Source organism: Archocentrus centrarchus, chromosome 8 (genome assembly GCF_007364275.1).
Source record: "Archocentrus centrarchus isolate MPI-CPG fArcCen1 chromosome 8, fArcCen1, whole genome shotgun sequence".
NCBI classification, from domain to species: domain Eukaryota; kingdom Metazoa; phylum Chordata; class Actinopteri; order Cichliformes; family Cichlidae; genus Archocentrus; species Archocentrus centrarchus.
The window spans coordinates 23,883,442-23,903,842 of NC_044353.1; the positions used below are offsets into that span (position 1 = coordinate 23,883,442).

The following is a 20,401-nucleotide window of genomic DNA, read 5'->3' on the forward strand; positions in this document are numbered from 1 at the left end:
ACTTACAAACAGGCCATCTTCCCCACCACACCCCACTTTTAGTCCTCTCTGTCCTCTGCCCAGCTTCCCATCATTTCCATGCCTTCCTTTTACCCTTTAAGCAAACCAACAATTTCATCAGGTAAAAAAGCCATGATTAATGACAAAGCAGTATTTCAGGCTTTCATGTCAAGGCTAGTGTTTGTCTGACCTTGTCAGAGCATGTTTGGATTTAATGCTGCATTTTAATTCCTTCTCAGATGGATTCACATATTAAAAAAGAAAAAAAAAGGACAACTCAGGACATGCAGAGAAGTTGCAGCTGCCACAATGCTTGGTTACAGCTCACAATTAAACTTGAACACGTTTTTTTTTTCTCTCTTCTTTTCAGCATTTATTTTATAAAACTGGAATGCAATTAACAAAATGTTTATGTACCTACATTAGTGTTTCAGATTGTACCAATTTAAAACAGGCAGCGTGCTACTGGACACACAAGACTATTGCACACGAGACATTTCACAACACAAAAATCATACACACTGTACAAAGATACATACATATTAACATACATAGTTATTTTTTATATTAACAAAAAAGTCATGGGTATACAAATTAAAACATCTCTCCATCTTTAAAAAAAAATGGGGGAAAGGAAACATCACTGAAGCTGCCAAAGTGCTTTTCTACATGTCTGTCTAAATTTAAAAATCAATAAAAAACACTGACAGAGAGAAGAGTTTTAATTGTGTGTCTACGGGAAGAAGGCTAGTGTAAGTCTGAACAACAGGAACCGGACAATGAAAAACGGGACTTCCTATGACTGAGGGAAGTTGCATGTTGTAGGATGTCAGGATGTTAGAACGAGGATGAAGCTGACCTCCCAGGAGGGCAGATACCGCCCGTGCATCTGAAACCGGATCTTCTCCTATTTTGTAGAAGAGGCGATGGGTCTTCGGCAAGATAAGATGTGTTTGGATCTTTAGTCGCACAAGGTATATTGCTTGAAAATGAAACCAATTCTTGTTCATGGTGCTGTTTAAGACTTCACAGTAAGAGTGGCCTACCCTGTTCATCCCACTCTCTGTTCGTCAGTGACTTTGAAATTCTAAATGATCAATAATACTGTCAACAAGGGGCACACGGCCCAACACTTCATACGTGCATTCAGCCTTTTTCCCCCCGGGAGGAAGGCACAAACAGAGACACCACATTGTTGCTATGTTTCTCCAACACTGCAATGACATCTGTCCCTTTAGTTAAAGCTGCTTGGACAGCTGTTAATGAGTCAAATTCAACATCTGTGCCAACTCTCTTAAGGAAATGTGCGTTCTGATTAGGCCTTCCTCGACGGAAACGGTTTAGATACAAAAGACAACAGTAAAAGCAAGAGGGACTGATTATGAGGTCAAATGAGGGAAGAGGTGTTAGTGATGGAATCTGAAGCTGGAGTATATCATACACATTATCACTTACAGTTAGAATTTCATGCATTAAATGTGAGCAGGTTACATAAGTTTGTTGTAGTTTATGAATTGGTTTAAGATTATATAGGGAATATATAGCCTCATTTTGTCAAAGAACTACTTAGTAATTTGGTCTCAGTTGACCACTACCTGTGGCTCTGTAAAGAACGAGTGATGCATCTTTGAGCTTAATGTATATGTACAGAACCAGTCAAAAGTTTGGACACACTGTGTCCAAACTTTTGACTGGTTCTGTATATCGGTGAAGGAGAGTAATGTGGTTAAACCTTACAAAGAACAAAAATATCTGTAGTAATCTACAAAGTGCAACTTTGTAGATTACTAGTTTTGCATTGACACAGTCGTTGAAAGGCCCAAACTTGGCATAAATATGACATTATGCATATTAATTTTGGCTTTTAAAAGGGTTTTACATGTTTAGAAAAATGAACAAGACAACAGGCATATACACGAAAATGGTTTGCTCCACAATCAATAAAAGTACCCACAAGAAAGCTTTTTTTTTTTCTTTTTTCACATTTCTCACCTACTACATTGGTTCCCTCTTATGTTTTTACACCAGCTGCATGGGTGATTTTGTGTGAATTCACACAATTTTGACTGTAACTGGAAATACAAGTTTGCTTCTGTGTCTCAGAGACAGCTTTGTCCCAGCCTTACCACATGTCTTAGATGTGGGATGTGCTTGCTTCTCTCTTAACAGCTACCTCATCCTTCTCTCTCTCGCAGTCACATACACGATATACTTGCACCCTATCAAACACAGGTGGTACATTCTCTCATAATGGGTGTTTTCTGGTGTTCAAGTTTGTTGGTGCAGTGTTCCAGAGAGCTGGAGCTCTTTAGAGGGACCAGACAACGTTCAGACGGCCGCCCACTTTGCAGCACCCCCCAGCAGCACAACAAGCGCATGAACTCCCTTCTCATGTCCTTGCTGCGCAGTGTGTAGATCACTGGATTAAGCGCAGAGTTCAGAGTGGCAATACAAAAGAAGGTGCTTGCTTTGGAGAGGATAGGGCAGGAATATATGCTGCAGGATGAATCCAGGAGGAGAATCGTGAAAGCAGGCAGCCAGCACACAATGAAGACTCCCAGCACTATTGTGACCGTTTTCAAAAGGGAATAGGCTTGTGAGTTGGTTGCTTCCTGGTGGCTGGAGCGTACAATCAAATAGATCCTCACATAGAGGATGACAATAGAGAGTAGTAGGACGCTGAAAATGGTGACAACAAACACAATGTATTTCTTAGAGTAAAGTGGCAATACCGCTGAACACTCAGGGGGGTTGTTGATGCAGTTCCAGCCGATGATGGGAAGTCCTCCGATAAGGATGGAGGTAACCCAACAAGCTCCTATCAGCAGAAACATTCGACATGTTTTGTTGGAGCCGTACACCTTAACCTTGGTGATTGCAACATACCGCTCTATAGCTATAGCTAACAGGCTGAAGACTGAAGCTGACAGAGCAATGAACACTGTTCCTTCCCTGATGAACCACTGTACTGGGTACAATTCAAATGTATTTGCCCCCGATAGAAAAATGTTGGCTATATAGGCTGAGCCTGCAAGCAGGTCAGAGAATGCCAGGTTACCGATGAAGAAAAACATAGCCGAATGGAACTTCTTGTTGCGCCAGACGGCAGTCAGGACCATCAGATTCTCAAGGATGATGATGGTGCAGAGGACCACGATGAATATTTCGAGAGGGTCGGGATATTTATCGAGTTTCTCCTTTATGTATTTGTCTATGTCATCAGATGTCATGTTTTTAGCATAGCTGTAGTATAAGCGGATCAGACTCTTATTGTAGTATTGGGAATATTTGCTGCCCATGGCGACAGGGTGGCAGTGCACAACGGCTTTGCGGCAAAGATTCATTCACACAGTGTTGTGCAGAGTATCTATGCCAATAGTTTTTGCCTTTAAGGAAAGGACAGGAAGCAGGTTGGGAAAGAGACTGTCTGTCCTACAGTCACGTCTCAGAGGCTCTGTGTGGGTCACCTGCAAACACAAAGAAAGACAGAAGACCTGGATTACTGACAAAGGAAATGTTCTTACATCGAGGTAATAATCTGACAAAGAAAACATGCGTTTATAGCAAAGCAATTACTCAAAGTTAAACCCTAAAGCAAAACTCGAGCAAACTTGTTCTTTAGTCAGTACAGTGGAAACTAGAAAATTCATACTCTGACTGGAGTAATCCAGTCAGAGTATGAAGGCAATAAACAAGGGGTTCAAAAATAAAACCTTTTATTGTCAGAAATCCTTGAATTGCTGTAACAGCTAAACAGAATAAACAAGGAAGCGTCAGGTGCTACATTCAAACCACAAAGGCAAACTTTGCAGTTTGCAAGGGAAAAGGGCAACCTTCTGAAAGACTTTGCATGCTAACCAAAAAAAAAAAAAGAAAAAAGAAAAAAATGACTTTGGTTGATTAACCTCCGCAAGCAGAGATCATCTTCAGGTGAAAGAACAAATGCTTTGTTAGAGCCAATGCTTAGACAAAGGCCTTCGCTCACAGTCTGGACGGGACATTCCACTAACCCTGTCCGAATACTCGGCTGTCAACACACAGCATTGTTGTGGGGAGCAGACCATTCCACTCCAGTGAGTTACCTCTTGAAATGTCAGCATAGCATGCGGATCAGCCAGACCTCTTCATCCTGACGAGTACCAGCCACCCACTTCCAACTAAAAAGTTTGCAGCTAATCAAATAGATACCAGAGAGGAAAAGGTCGGGCCTTCCCCAGCAATTGATAAAAAAAAAAAAAGTGGTGTATCAGTGCACTGCAATTTAACATCATATTCACGGAATATCCTTATTAGTGTGAAACCACTGTGGAAAAACTGAAGTAATACCGAAAGTTATGTAATGAATCACCTGAAGAAAAAAAAAAAAAAAACATTGTGAGCTGCTAACCTGAGTTCAAATTACTCCTTTATACAAAAAAATAAAAAATAAAGGAAGGCTGGAAGCTCTGGAAATCTAATTAGTGGTAAAGTTAGTGTTTTAAACCTGTCAAAAGTAACAGGATCTCTCTGCAGGCTAGCTCTCAAGGTAATTCAACACTGATGCTTCCTTGCCTTTGCCAGGCTGGAGAGCTGAAGCAAGTGTTGGCAAAAACTAAATAAATTAAAAAAATAGAGTGGAAACTGGGCTCGGATCTCTTCTCTGCCGGGCTTTGAATCTAAACCTGAGAGACTAAAAGATAAAGAAGGAAGAAGACAAAGCCAGACAGAGAGCATGCATGTGGAATGGCATCTGGACACAAAGGCAGGAATCAGACGTCGCTGTGACGTGCACACACGTTCACAAGCCCATCAATGCGATGCATTGCACATGCACAGAAACCCATTGTAGCACACACACGGCTAAGTGTGACAGAGTAGTGTAGCAAAGCATCCCCTGCATTCAGGCAGGTTCAGCACTCAGCTGCTATAGGCTGCCAGTAATAACCAACACACCATTTCCTCAAGCAGGAACAAAGAACAATAGCCTCCTTCAGCGTGGATAGCATTGGCCTTCAGCCTTAATAAGGGGACAGCATGCTTCCATTTGGCTGCGACAACTGTATCATAGCAGAAATTTGCAGCCGAGCACTCCCTTATCCAACTGCTATCAGGACAGCCCGTCTCCTCCCCATCCTTTTTAGCTCCAGTAATAGACACAAATAGGAGTGTTTGAGCTTAAGCACATGTGGCGTCTGCATCAGGATAATTTGGTTAGGTTATATTACTGCAGCCTATAATGAATTTACTCATGAAAAAGAACCTCTGTGTCTCTGCAGTCTCCTATCGGCTAAAAGAGAAAAAAAAAAGGGACCTTGCTTTGTTTCTTCTCGGGGTTTTTGTCTCTCAGCTCTGTCATTTTTTTTTGTTTTTTCTTTCAGGCCAGCTCTCTTTCCATCTGTTGTGTAGACAGCTCAAGGTCCGCCTGTCACCCATGAGGTTTTGGCATCTATCATCAAGGGATTTCACTTTATGTGGGAAAACTTGACAGGCTGGTTTGCCGAGTGCACCGTCTCGATGCAGCCCTGCCCCTCTACCTGCAATATGCCATTCAGAGCTTTCCATAGTGATTGGTCAACAGCAGTAACCCCCCACCCCCACCCCCAGTCAAAGGATTTGACCCAGACAGCACTGTCACCCTTCCACAATAATTGTGACAGTGCTAAAAAATGCTGTCATGCCTTGACAACCAGTGACTCCTCTCCTTTAGACTACAGCATATCAGAAGAATAGTTTAAATATTTGAAATCATACTAATTAATGTTATAAAAGAAGCATCAAAGACTAACATAATTCTAGATATTTTAATTAACTTGCTAATATCTGATTACAATTTCCACAAGTATATGAAGATATAAATATTAATATATGTGTAATGCCACGTATGTTTTGTCTGCTTATGTGCACTTCCATTTTATACAGCTGTACATTAAAACATATCACAACAGCACCTACATTTCATTTAGTTTCTCATGTAGGTGGAGGTGGGGGTGCAGCAAAGCTTACAGGAAGACAAGGTGATAATTCTGTCTGGATTTTACAGCAAAGCCTGAACAAAGTTAGAGCAGGTGATGAAACGAATGCTGACAGAATTAAAAAACATGTGAGTCTGAGACAACGGAAGTCAAACCAGAGACAGACACCTGTGGCAGGATATCCTATCAGAAAGCTCACAGATCTTAATCATAATAAATGTACGAATTTATCATCATCTCAGAAATTATGCAATGGCGCTCTGTGATGCACATTTCCATGCATGTACAATGCAAAATGTTTCTGATTTTCACAGCTACACCTACCTGTCACAACCACAGTTGCCTTTATTGATCACAGAACCACAGTTGCAAGCAGCAGCATTTAGTGCACAGATTTTTTTATTTTTTTTTTTTGCTAGGGAAAGAGTGCGATGGTTGCTCTCAAAAGCCGACTCCTGCTCTCTTTGGATATTAACAAGCGACAGGGCTTAGTCTTCATGATGGGACTCACGGCTGAACAAAAGCTTTGGATGACTTTAAAAGATCATTTCAAGTAAGAACCAATGATAAACCCTGAGCTGAGAAAGCTTACATTTGACTGGTATCTTGGTTGCATTCAAATGTGTTTACTGTTTGCTTAGAAAAATCCCTCAGCACGTTTCACTGTTGAGCTGTTTGTGGTCTGAAACATCCTGTGACACTTCTTTCTCCATCTGCCCTTTGCACTCCCTGCTAACGAGATGCTGCAGTGGAAACGGACACCTAGACCAGTCTGTTCTGTTTCTTTGCCATATACAAAAGGTGAAAAATAAGGTCTTCTTTCTTAATACCATAATATGAAAAAGTTCACGTGTGAATTTTCAAAGTTCAACTAGGTTTAAGCTTTCCTTGGTTATATGAACAGCTCAGCGTAATCTGTCATGGGTGCACAGGAAGCCTCTGCTGCTGTTATTTGTTCTTTCCTGTTCAGTTTCACACGTTAATTATCTGTGTTTATCTTAGATGTGAGAGCGGTTTGCTGTACATATGAGTCGCAGTCATCGACATCCTGTTCCCTTCTTTACCTACTATCCTCTACCTGTTCAAGTGTAAATGAAGACAACCAGATAAAAGAGCAAACATCTTTGTGTCTTTTTGTGTGTTTCAGCTGAGGTGAAAGCAATAGGTGTGAATATCCTGCGGAGGTGTGAGTCGAGATTCATAGAGGGAAAATTCCACACGCAGTGCGCAGCAAATATCACCAGAAAGTTTCCCCCAATGTCAAGTGTTGACATGCCAGACACAAGGGGGAAAAAAATACACTTATCTCCACCACAAGGTTTCACCACTGCTACCACATACGCTCAAAGGAAATGACTAAACCCAACTTACAGGACTTTTTTTTTTTTTATTCCTTTTCTACACTTCTGAGTTTCTTAAATTTGATCAGCGATGACATAGGTGCCCTTCCTCTTTACACTGACAGCTCAAGACTTCTCAGAACGGACACGAGCCAGTGTTCACATGGGCCCATCGAGGTCAAACCCCGCCTCTATTCAGCAGCCCCTGTAGGCACACTGCGCAACCAGAAAATACACAGGGATGGGCTGCGTCTGCTGGCACATGGCTGCAGAGCCTCTCTGCCAATCTATCAATCGTTCAGCCCCAGGCCTGCATGAGTACAATCATTTTATATCAGCAGCACTATCGATTGTCTGCTGGCAATTTCCGGGAAAAGGCATTTATTCCCGTTTCATGGTTTAAGAGGAATGAGGAGGATTTATGGTGTTGCTGTCACGTGACTGTCTTAGACTTTTGACATTAGGGACTCTTATATATGGTCAAAAAAAAGAAGACTTCTTCTTAATCATTGCCTGAACTTATGTTGTCTCGGTTTCACACCCCACTGCACACAAACTCACTGATGACACTGATACCAAAAAAAAAAAAAAAAAAAAAAAAAAAGAGAGACAGAGACAGAAGCAGGACATTTAAAAATATATGTGTTTGGTGTCAGTAAAGCATTAACCTCAATTTCCTGTTAAACAGACCGTGTTGATTTGAAGACCTCAAAACAAAACCCGTTACTTGACGTCCCTACGAGCAGGAACATTTCTTTAGCTGCTGAGATCCACATGTCATGGATGTTTTCCCATCTTTGCGACGTCATTATCAAGATCAACATCAAGTAGCAAAGATAAGACGGCGTTTGTACTGTAGCACTTGTAACTCGGCTGATATTTTTTGAAACACCAGGAAAGCAGAGTAGTAAAATTCACAGAGGCTGGCAGCCCGGCAAGGATTTCATGAACCGATACAATAGCAGGACACAGTGGATCAAAGATGGATAGGTGGAATGCCAGCAGATATTTTTATCGCTTTTGTAGCTGTTGTTTGTTTTGGGTTTTTTTTTAAAACACCAGCATATCACGTCACTATATGCAGGAAAAACTAAAGCAAGTGGAAACGTGAAAGAGGAATATTTTTAATGAGGCCAGTAACGTGATCCAGGTGCAGAACAGGCTGCAGAAATATGAGATAAGTGCTCCAAACAGTTACAGTTTTTAATGTGGAAGGGAACTGAACTGGGGAACAACGTTAACAAATCAAGCAAATGCCTGACTTGCTAATTAATGTCACAGTCACACTTGTATTACATCCCCTTCTGTTATAAAAAAAAAAAAATACAGAAGTATTTAATACAAATTTGTATCAGTGTCATACCTGCATCACAGCATCAAGAGTGAGGCCAAACACAAAGCAGTTCTGTTTTGCTGGTAGTTCCTTCTTGAGTTTTCACACCATGTTCAAGGTTTAATTTTAGCTCCAAATGGCAAACCTTCCTGGCTCTTTGTTTACTACTGCACTAACACAATCACACGTCATTAAAACCTCATATAAGCGTCTAAACATAGGGGAGTGGGTGTCCCCAATACACGAGATCTGACATATAATTAGGGATTACCCTTTCGCTCGTCAAACAGTTTGACAGTTTGGGCACAGCCTCTTCTGAAGGTTGCAATCTGGCAAGACAGTTCAGTGTGGAACAAAAAGAAAAGCCTTTTAGTTCACATTTGACTGTTATTTTTCTGCTCCTCTCCAAAGTCACTTCATCTCTGTAACTTGGGAATGCTTTATATATCATATCTGTTCATGTGCTTTAGGGGTTTTAGGGTGCCAGTGAAGAGAGCTGCAGACAAAGAGCCTTGTAAAGAAGGGCATCACACAGCCTCGGGAGCCATAACCACCACCCCCACTGCTGTCCCCTCGTCACTCCACTCTATCCACTTGGGGGTGGGGGATCTCCAAAGGTGGTGCCTGAGAGGCAATTACTGTAATACATTCACCCGTAGACCATCCCTGTCAACTTGAGTCTAGTTTACAGATTATTCGAAATTTTTTTTGTATATTGCCCTATATTTGCATATTCTCCTTTTATGCGGCTTTCTGATTTTCAGAACCACATAATCTAGACACCCCCGACCCACCTCATATATTTTAAACTTCACCACAGAGATCAAAAGGCAAGGCCACAAAGAAGTGATTAAATGCACATCAAGAGGGCTTTTTTTTTTTAGCACACATCTGGAGCAGACACGTTCTTACAGCCCCCTATTAAAGACTTCATTACGGCACATAGTGCGCAATCAGTTCTCAGTGGAGGGAACTCTGCGGCTCCGCACTAATAAACTACATTTTTAGGCAGTACACAAATGGGTAAAACATGTTCATGTTTTCAGAAAATAGTAGCATTATTATCCTTATTATTAACGCTTTAAAACACATCTGTCCATTAGCACAGCATAAAGGATACGAGTTTCTGAAATTTAATCTGTCCTGAGATTTGTGTAATCCAAAGTTCTCAGAAGTCAACCTTTGTCATGTGATATGGGTAAACCACTCTTAAAAATGCTCTGCTCTGAATTTCTCAGTGTGCGTGCGTGAAGGTAAAGTAGTGTTAACCACATGGCGCCTGTTATGGAGACACAGAACATGTGTGCATCACATATGCACACTGCTACTTTACTGCTGCACTTTGCACAGCTTTTGTTTTGTGTGTGTTTGTGTGTGTTTGTGTGTGCGTGCACAGCAACTTGAAACAACAGTATACACACAGGTAATGCAACGCAGTGAAGGCAGAGAAGTGAGATCGTTTTGCTGGCCTTTGCCAGAAACCTCATGTGTGAGAGTGAAGTGAAGCTTGATTTACGTTTCAATCACTCTGTTCCTCAACACCTTCCCATGTTGTTCTTTTCATTATAAAGTCCCTCCTAATGAAAGGTTTTCAAAACTCTTTAGCCATCTTTTGTCCCGGCTCCCTGCTCCTATTCTATTCCGTTTCTAGACCTTCAGCTCCACCCCTTCTCAAGTTCTCTTGCATCGCTGGGAAACTGTGAATGACATGAGAGAACTTGCAATTATTTGATGCATGCGGTGCCAATGACCGCAACACATGACCATGTATATCAATGCATGTGTTTGTGAAGATTGGTAGTGTGAATTGTTGCTGTGACTGTGATGCTCACGTTTGTTCTGCAGATGTTGCGGTGATTAACGGTGCACTGAACGTCACTACAGACAGTCATGAGAAAGCAGGCCACAATCACAAGCACAAAGCCAAAACCCTACACTGCACAGCGGGTAACAATAATGTCTGCACAGGCTAAGGCACAGACGCACGAAGCCATCCTGACTGCTTCTGCCTAGTGTCCACTGATAAGTTGATAAATTGACAGAGGCTCTCCATCTCTCCCCGTGATCCAGTGTAGGAAAACAACTCCAGACTCCTCTGGCAAACAGAGGTCCATTAACCATAGCTCTGTTTTTTGGAGAAAAACATGGTTGCCTGGAGAGGGAACATTGTTGTGTCCACACAGTCCTAACTTGCATCCCAGTATTTATTTTATTTTTTTTTCTACAATTTAGGAATTATTGCATTGAAGGGCAGCATTTATTTCTTGGTATTTTCCCTGACATGAGTGCATCATCTGTCAAAACGTGAAAAAAAAATATATATATATCTGTGACCTGCGAATGTGTGCATGAAAAAAGGCCCACGGGTGTTTAATGTTTTTGGCGGGATAGTGCGCCCGCTTTATATCCTGGAGACATTACGTGACATTTTTTAAGTAAACAAATGATTCAGCAGCAACTAATTTGGCTTTTTCTGCAGCAACACTGTGCCATATTCTGGGTCTGGTTAAAGTGGCTTGCCACAGAACATTATGTAAAAACAGCAAACAGTGTAACAGTGGTGTAGCTCTTCAAACATTAGAAGGCAACTACTTGACTCAAGGCTCATCTAAAATGGATATATCTAAGCATTTGTCATTTAAATAAACAGCATCCACTTCTACTCAGTCTGTCTGCACAAATGGAGCTGTCTGGCTTTTGTCATGACCCAGCTTGTGTTTGGCTGTAGGGTTAAGTCCATCATATCTTTAAGCTTGGAAAAACTTGATGATAAACTATCTGAATCGTTCTAATAAAAATGCTCTCACAGTTGGCCATTTTGTCTTTTTTTTTTTAAGCCTGTGAATGGGTATAAGAAACCTAGCAACTAAAGGAGCTCATTAGGATGAGAGAGCAAATTAACCTTTAGTTCTAAACAAAAGCAACAGCTTCAGCAGGCTTTCACTGGCTGCACTGGGCAATTCAAAATCCAAGAAAACGGTCTCCAGCTTCCTCCTGGGTCTGGGGAGGTGGGGTGTTGAAGTAATCCTGTTGAGTTGTCCAGCTGCACAAACAAAGCTGACTGGATAATAAAGACTTCCAAGAGGGAGGAAGAAAGAGAAGGAGGAGGTCTCCAAAACAACAGCATCTTCATATGTACCTGCCCCAAGATCGCTCAAGAGTGAACTTTGAGAAGGACCAGAAATGAGAAAACCACGACATGACCACACAAATTAAGCCTGCCGCGAGGACAGACAGTATGAGGTTGTTGCCTTTCAGTTCATAAATCACACTGTCCAACCGAAAGATCAATAAAAAAAAAACCACAGCAGCAACCAGAGACCCTTCATTCATTTCATTTGTCATTGTCTCCGAAAAATGTAATGTTCTTGTCTACAGAGCACTGTTGCAAGCTGGTTACGAAAACCATTTTCTGCATTGCTTTTTATTGGCAGCATCTGAGCATGGACTCGTTCAAGCTTGAAATTGCGAGAGAAGTGGAACAGACTTATCCACGCCAGAAAGTGTCAGGAAATCCTGGCATGCTGCTACAAGCATCGGGGCCTGGTCATGGGGGGTCTCATGGTTTGTCCAAGTCCCTCAATTGGAAAAGGAATGCAATGGGAGACTTTAAAGCTAACGGGTTATCTCCCTTTTAAACGCCATTCTAAAATACTCCTGGCCACTCTTTTCCCAACAAAATATCTGTATTTATACATGTGCAATCAGAGTAGCACTGAAAGCATGCTTTTTTTTATAACTCTGAATAATGATTTGAAAGAGGAAGGCAGGAAAAGTGAGTAGGTGTGAGCAAAGAGTAAGCGCATGTTTCTCTCAGTTGTGTTTTTAAAAAAATAGGTTAAAACCAAAGCACACCACATGTATTACTCTGATCCGAGGCACTCCCAGCTCTTGGCTGTGAATCAGATAGCAACATGCTGTCAGCTGTGTGTTGTGACTTGCGCCTCGGCAGCTTGCGAACAGAAGTCGTTTATTTTGCTCCAGCTGCCACACCCAAGGAAAGTGTTTTTCACTAAAGAGGAGTACCAGCAAGAGCTCGTAGAAACCAGATGGCTATCCGCAGACCACTATTAGTATCACAGAGAAATCCCAACTGAGGAGTATAAACACAGGCATTGTCCCTCGTTATCTGACATGGTTCCTATTCTTTTTAAATGTATGCATTGACCTCTGGCTGGTTTCACTGAACCAGGTAAAAGACGGGGTGCCTCTGGCAGGTCTCTCCTCTGATCTTTCAGTGTTGTTACGAGTCTGATCTGGGTGCGTAAAGCACTGAGCACTGACAACAAAAGGAAAGACAGCTTCCTCAAAGAAAAGCCTTCTCGCTGTTCCCCATTATTGGACTGCTCCCAGGCCTTAGCTGAAACCTGAGCATCCTTCAGGGATCGCCACCACCCATTCCTGCCTTTATCCCCCTAGTGACCTGTTCCATTAAAAAAAAAAAAAAAAAAAAAAATCCCACAAATTGAGTTCCCACTGCTAAATTACCATTAATTTATTTATCTGTCCGTGCACTTTCACATCTATTTATTTATTTAACTCATCTATTTGTCTTCATTTCTCACGCTATCCTTGGCGGTCCCCACTGAAATGGGTCCCATTACAGCAGTCTAGAGGAAAACAGGGCCACTGAGCACAGTGGGCTGGGGCAGCATCACACAGATCCTAAACTCATGATGTAATGGGCTGCTGGTCTGTGTAAATGTCCCTGCAGTCTAACATAAAACATTTAAGGTTCCTTTATATAGCCTGTTAAGACTAATACCATATGTGCTCCAATTCTGTGAAAGGCTACACGTGGAGCATTCAGCCAATAATTTGATTGACCTTTGGTTACTCCTGCCAAGGCTATGGATGGGGATGGGTGGATGAAGAAGCCCTGCACCAGTCAGGCCTGTGGCGGGTGTTGTTCACGTGCAGTGAGCCATGTGGTCACTTAGGACAAACACAGATGGATGGATGGCTGCCTCGTGCCCTGTCCAAGAAATGCTGGGAAACACACCTGAGTCCACAGGTGGTCATGCATGCACCAAACAAATCAAGTCACTCTTGCGCAACACCTGCATCAATGAACCTGTTGACAGGCTCTGCAACACCTGATAGGGCAACCCTATTGCTGCTGACCGTGTTTCCTCTTCACAACTATTCTTGATGTTATCACAGGAAGATGTTTGCTTAATTTCAACAGGCTTTGTGCCATCCATGAATATTTCAGACTTTGGCTTCTTACCTCACTCCCTTAGCTAGTCCTTGAGATAATATCACATACTTTTGCACTTTCAGACAACCTGCCAATGAGCACTACACTGCAGACTGACCTAGACCAAGCACAGGACAGAGGATGATGGATGGAGGCTTTTATCTGGGCAATAAACATTAGTTGCTCAAGCTTATCATCTTATCTCACTTTGACTTGAGGATTCTCCCAGGATGTCTACTGGACTGCTGACACCTATATCTTTCACTTTGCGATTTACTCCGTTGGACAGAATGAAACAATACGTGCTGTGCAGTTAGCATGCTTCCAGCTTAGTGATAAGAAAATCTTCGTTAAATTTAAATCCACTATGCAAATTTAACCCAACTGCCTGCAACTGTTTATTATTAACGTTTAGTCAAATTTAAAACCCGCTTTAATACTTACTTTAAATCTATGGTAACAATGCACTGAATTCATATAGGACTGAGCTAGTTTCCACTGAAAAGTCCATCTCCAAGCCCATCAGATTAACTCCGGTACACATGGGGATAATGGGGGCTTTTGTCTTATTAATACATCCTTTCAATACAATGCCTTCTTTAGAGTGACGGATGAACAAGCCCCAACAACATCAGGGGTCAGGGGTGTGGGGTGGGGGGGGCAACAGCTACAAGGAACTTGTGAGCGCGGTTCATCTCAGCCTCCCACAATACAGTTTACATATGATGCATTAGACTACATATACACCCCTCACCCACCTCCAGCTGCCCTGCGTGTTAATGTTTAACGCGACAAAGTGTTATTCATTAAAAGGCGACGTGCAAGAAGCTGGCACCCGAAATATAATAATAATAATAAATCCCCGCGGTACGGCTGCAACAGCCTTTTTGTTTGTGACACTCGGAAGGGCAAAAGTGACGTTTCTAAGCTGTGGCCGATCATGCAGTAAGTTGGCATAGCCATTCGTGAGTCATTGTGGCATTTTGAAAGTTATAACGTCAGCTCAGACTTTCCATGTAATATTGACACGCTTCACTGCTCGCTCGTGCAACGCGGGGAACCTCGTGGGGGGGGGGTTGATTGTTAAAAGGCCATGCAAGGATTTTTTTTAAAAATATAAATATTTCCCCAAAGGATTTTATAGTTGTGCGGATGCCTTTGTTGGGTTGCTGGAGCACATGCTCTCACGTAGAAGGTGCCATCACTTACCCCATGAGAGATGGTAGACAGCAGAGAAAAGACGCTCCGGCAGATAAATATTTGTCTCCAAGTGTCCTCACATGTGCGTCAAAGTTCAGCGCCTTCCCCTGTTACTCCAGGATCTCAGATCAACGGTGACAATCAAAACTTTGGTAGCGGACTACACGGCGTGCCTTCTCCAGACAGTGGCAAATCCATACCGGTCTGTGTGCCGCCACGAAACCGTGCAAAAGGCGCGATGATTCCCGAGGAAAGGAGAAGTTATGAAAGCCAAGCCAGACTTTTTTATGTTAAAAAAAAATTAAAAATGAAGAACTCGCAGTTTCTATTTTGTCGCGCTAATCCAGCCGTCTGTCTGCTCTGTGGGAACAACAGAGCGTCACTGAGGCACGCACCCAGTACGCTTACAGACACACACATACAGACGCACACCCACACGCGCGAGACACGGCGTGGGGTGTATGGAAACGTCACGTTCCCATAAAGATCCGCGATCCTCGCTGTCGAAATATAAACCTACAACGAGGCAGTTCTGTGGACAGCAATTAATATGGAAAATACCATTTAAGCCGACTTCTGGACCTTTTCTCCACTCTGGAGCACACAAATCAAGTCCAGATGTTCCACCTCCTCACTTCCTCTTTTCTAGCAGATCCCAGCACTTTTTTTTTTAACTCACCGAGCCTCAGTTTTCCCTGGAGATCACTGACCAGGAGTGTGACACAGTAAACACAACCATTTGATTCCGTGACTTTGATATATACATATATATTTCCCAACTAAGTTCTGCTTATTGGCTGTTTTTGATGACTCATGGCTTTTATTTTCTCATTTATCCCTCAGGTCTGGGCATAGGTGCAATAAAGTGGGTGAGGTGAAGGTAAGTCAGGACTTGTTAGTCAGCAGGGCTGTGCCCACAGCTGGCACGTGCTAGTTCCAGTGAAAAAGCCTCTATCTAGCCACAGAGAAGGTAATAATGTCTTCCCAGTCATTATGTTGAAAGCCAAAGTCGCCCCATATGGCCATGATGTCATGTGTCTATGTAAGAGCAGAAGCTGGGTTGTGTTTATCACAGCAGTTATTGCTCTGTTTACAAAACATCTAAAATTGGACTGGCTTTTGTTGGATTTTGAGAAGGATTTTTTTGAGATGATCCAAGGAAATGCTTTGTTTTACAAAAACAGGCTCAAAAATAGAGAATAGAAAAATGAAAATGGCAAGTGAAAGACTTTGGTTGAAACAAAAATCAGTCACTTTCAGATGCTTTTTCCTCACAAAATGGCCACAATAAAAAATCGCAGGAAACAGGTGGCACTTCTTCAGACTCATATACCAAGGTTGAATGACATCAGTGGGCATTACAAGGAAAATCACTACAGCGCTCCTATGAAGTCCCCCCCCCCCCTATAAGAGTGAAACAGTAGTCTCCAGATGAGTCTTTACTTGTCTGCGTGCTACCAAACAGTTTGAACAACTTTGACTCATGCTGCGTCTGCTGATGGCTTACTCGGGTTGAGAAAGATTGTGCAATTCCCTCATAACACACATCTCTACCGCCTCCGCTGTTGCTGCTGTGTGGAAAGTACTTACTTTAAAGAAAAAGAAGAACAACTTTTGGTTTAAAAAAAAAAAAAAAAAGAACTTTGCAACACTTCTGTTAAAGCTGACAAAATCTTCTGAGCTGCAAGCTCAGAAGATGGGGTCAATACGGTAAACGGTTTAGTGGTGCACCTTGAAAGCTTTTGTTCTCACGTTCCTTAATCAGCCAGGTTGAATGAGTGGCGTTTAATGGATGTGCAGCAGACAGGCTTTATGGACTGGCTGCTCACTGTCAGCGGGTTTATGATGGGATACTGCTCCACTAAAGCTGCCCCACTGCTGTGTCTCTAAGCCTTTTGGGGAGGGGTCAAGAGCCCTGACCTCACTTCCTGTTGGGGCTCCTCACAAGCATTCCATTGTCTGTGAGAATGTGCACAGGCTCGGGGGACTCTGCACATCTGGCAGCTGTTATTAGCAACCTCCTGTACCCACCCCTAAACCCCCGAGGAAGAGTTCCACATGTGCTTGTGGATGTGTGCCCCAAAAACACACCTCAAAATCAGCTCTCTCTGATGATGTTGTTTTTTTTATGAGCAAAGCCTGCCCAGACAGTTCAGACTTTTATTCTCTACTAGAAGAAGAAGAAATGTTGGGAAACATGTTTGTGTTCCTACTTGTGGGATTTTATGAAATGATCAGTGGCTTTCAGCTCTAGCCATTGTGTTTAAAACTAGAGCTTGTCTTAATACAAAAGAGAAATAGCTCTCTTGACTCTAACAGTAACCTGAACCTTTAAAGCTTTCTGATTGCAAAAGAATAACATCTTTGCAGGCACTTTGGTGGTAAACTCTTTCTTGTTTGGGATCTGCTTCTACCTGGAGTCTCCTGTTTATCTGTTCCCAGCCACGGTGTGAAAATTCCCTTTACACACTTTTTTTTTTTTGGACAGATTAAACAAACCAGATAAGTCATGTTAACTGATGAAATTTTGGTATTGTGATATGTGAGCTCGTGTTACCTGTGACCTGCTTTTGTGGTGCTTGTGCTAAACTAAGCTAAACAACATCCACAGTTGAGGAGTAGTGGACTAAAAATACTTAATCTGGTAGGTGAATACATTTTGATTAGTTTGCTCACATTCAAGCAGTTGAGTTACTGTTTTTGCTAGTTTCTGTATAGTTTTACTTCTCTTCTGACCCCAAATTTTGTGGCCCATAAAAGGAAATTAATTATTATTATTCATTAGTAGTAGTAGTTCTTTTACTTTTACTACATGGCCAAATTGAACCCCATTTGAAAAGTCCTGCAACTTTTTTCTTTCATGATCCCGGCCGCTGTAATGGGATCCTCGATGCACTGGGCAGACACCTATCACCAAACACTTGAACAGATCACGTGAAACTCTCTGACTTTTCTGAGTGCTCTCACAGCAACAGCGTCACCACAAATGAAACCTCCCAAAACTGCCCTTTATTAACAAATAACGGGCAGTTTTGGCTAACTGGGTAATCGTGCCTGGTGCAATGCCCCCCACATGATGTATGTGCTGCACACAAGAGCAAAGCTGACATTCGTGTGCCCTCCCTAAACTGGAGTGTTTTGGGGGCTTGATACTTACAAAAAAAAAAAGAAATTAATTACTATTTCTTTCTTTCTTTCTTCCTTTACTTTTACAAATTACATCCAACTTTTTTTTTTTATAAGTAGATTTTGTTCCCCCATAGAGATCTTATCATCCCACTCACAAAAAAAAAGAGAGCATATTTTTTTTCTGACAGGTTGAACCTTTTCTTTGAAAATATTGTCTTCAGAGACAAACTGAAAACCTGACTCGTATACAGGGAGCTTTCATATGGGCTGTGGTGATTTGACCTGTGTTTGACTTTACCAGAACTGAGGCAGTTAGCAGGTCAGAGACGGAGAAATGACAGACGCGACTGTACAAAGGGATCGCTGTGTATCAGCTGCATTACACCTACCTGTAGGTCTTTGTTCTGCAAAGCCATAATTTCAAAACTGCAAAGTGGTCTGAGCAGAACGACTAAATATCTATGTTCCTAGTTATTGAAACAAGATCGCACTGAGGAAGTCATTAGCAATAAGGCTTAACCGTTGTCAGTCAGCGCTGTGCGAGATTTGGGGGCTTTCCATCTCTCGTGTATAAACATCTGATAGTATGCAAATTTCAGCCACAGATGAACTGTCACAAGGAAAAAAAGAAAAACCACTTTTATTTCTGTTTTCCAGTAATAAGCATGGGTATTCAGAAAAGAAAAAAATGTGGTTAACTGTGTTTTATTTTATTTACTGTATTTTTTTTTAAAGTTAATTCAATATATTTATTGTATCTTTGTTTATTGTGGACTTTTGGTTTTATTCGTTTTTATTTCCGTTTTTTTCAAAACTGTAGAGTTCATTGGTTGTTTTTTTTTTTTTAGTCTTGGCAAAACCGTTTGAAGCACTTTGAGCTGCCTGTTTGTATGAAAGGTGCTATATAAGAATTTTCATTGTAAAGAGAAAATAAACAAGGAAAGTTGGCCACAAGGGAAAGATCTTGCATCACTTCCTCTTCCATTAAAAAAAAAAAAAATCTCCCAGACATTAAAAAAAATCAGTCTGTTGATATCTTCCTCTTTCCCATAAAGATGCTTTTACCAATGTGAGATGTATATTTTTAGTACTTTGAATGTTCCTCAGATGACCAGGACTCGTGATCCGGATGAAAGAGCAGAAACTCATATAAACAAAGAAGGAAATCTGGCCCTTTAGTTGCATAATATGAAAACAATGCACAATGAAAATCTATCTTTAGTTCATACAAAAGATCTGGTATGAGAACAAAAAGCTCAAACAGTTGGTCAAGTGGCACAGGCAAGCTGCTAGCGGCCTGTACCTCAGAGCAGGAGTGATGTCTGGAGTCGAGCGGCTTATCTCTCCCTGCATTCTAAACACTGGATTTAAGTGCTGGCTGTGCCACATGCCTCTGCTGTTCACAGGTTTAGAAGAAATCCGCACACCCGGCATTCACTCCCTCAAAACCCGCAGTGTTATCTTACCACTTATCTCTAGACCATCTAGAAACTTTTTTTTTTTTTCCCCTGGCACAAAAGAACTTGATCCGCTCAGCGTGCAGGGATAAAATTTGGAATAACTGTTCATTGGGGTCACCTTGTCTGCTCATGCACAAAGGAAATATAGACCTTGTGTGCCACATTTAATAAAACGCTTTATAACTGTCAATGTTTGCATCTTCTTGGGTGTCATTTAATCCTCTGTGTTGGTGACAAAAACATATCCAGAATTATCTTTGTCTAAAACTACATGCTTTCACAATATGCCATTGTTCTTCACAGTGCTGAGGTGTCTCTCACATGAGTATAAAGTTACCCTAGTTTTATAGTAAGGTTTAAAAAGACTCTTCCTATGGCCCAGTTTTGCACTGGTCTGTGTACTGGTTACTGTGCTTGAGTATTAGTGTTGGATGTCTGTTGTATTCATGAGTCACTCGTCCGCTGAGGGAAAGGGTGTTAGTGGATAGTAACATGTGGGGGCCCACAAAGTTTGGGGGGTGGGGTGGGGGGGTGTAAGTCATGACTCTTGTGGCTTCCTGCAGATTAGGACAGTGTTTATAGAGCCTTACTGAAGTACCCTTAGGAAAACACATTCAAATCCACACATTCATTATTAGTCTTTTCCATTCACATTATAACTCAAACCTGTTTTTAATAGCAGGAGCAGCCAAAGGAGAAGTGACGCAACTTCTGTCTGCTTTGTGGCCAAACAGTCAATTGACAGTTGAAACTGAGGGGGACTGTCTGAGATGTGGAAACAGCACAAA

At 41.8% G+C, this 20,401-nt stretch overlaps 1 protein-coding gene across 2 annotated transcripts; it reads right to left on the reverse strand.

Annotated features, from left to right (window-relative positions):
* Positions 1–358: 358 nt before the first annotated feature.
* Positions 359–15,810, reverse strand: s1pr2 (sphingosine-1-phosphate receptor 2). 2 transcript variants are annotated; one of them, XM_030736313.1, is made up of 2 exons: positions 15,704–15,810; positions 359–3,467 (listed from the first exon to the last, which is right to left on the reverse strand). In XM_030736313.1, exon 2 carries the CDS (start codon positions 3,342–3,344, stop codon positions 2,223–2,225), a length of 1,122 nt encoding a protein of 373 aa, XP_030592173.1. In that variant the 5' UTR covers positions 3,345–3,467; positions 15,704–15,810; the 3' UTR covers positions 359–2,222. The 2 variants fall into 2 exon arrangements, with proteins under 2 accessions (XP_030592173.1, XP_030592172.1); XM_030736312.1 differs by lacking the exon at positions 15,704–15,810 and adding an exon at positions 15,034–15,648.
* Positions 15,811–20,401: the final 4,591 nt, after the last annotated feature.

Bases quoted from the DNA above. Each gene is read 5' to 3' on its own strand.
- s1pr2 (XM_030736313.1), bottom strand. From the start codon at position 3,344: ATGAATCTTTGCCGCAAAGCCGTTGTGCACTGCCACCCTGTCGCCATG.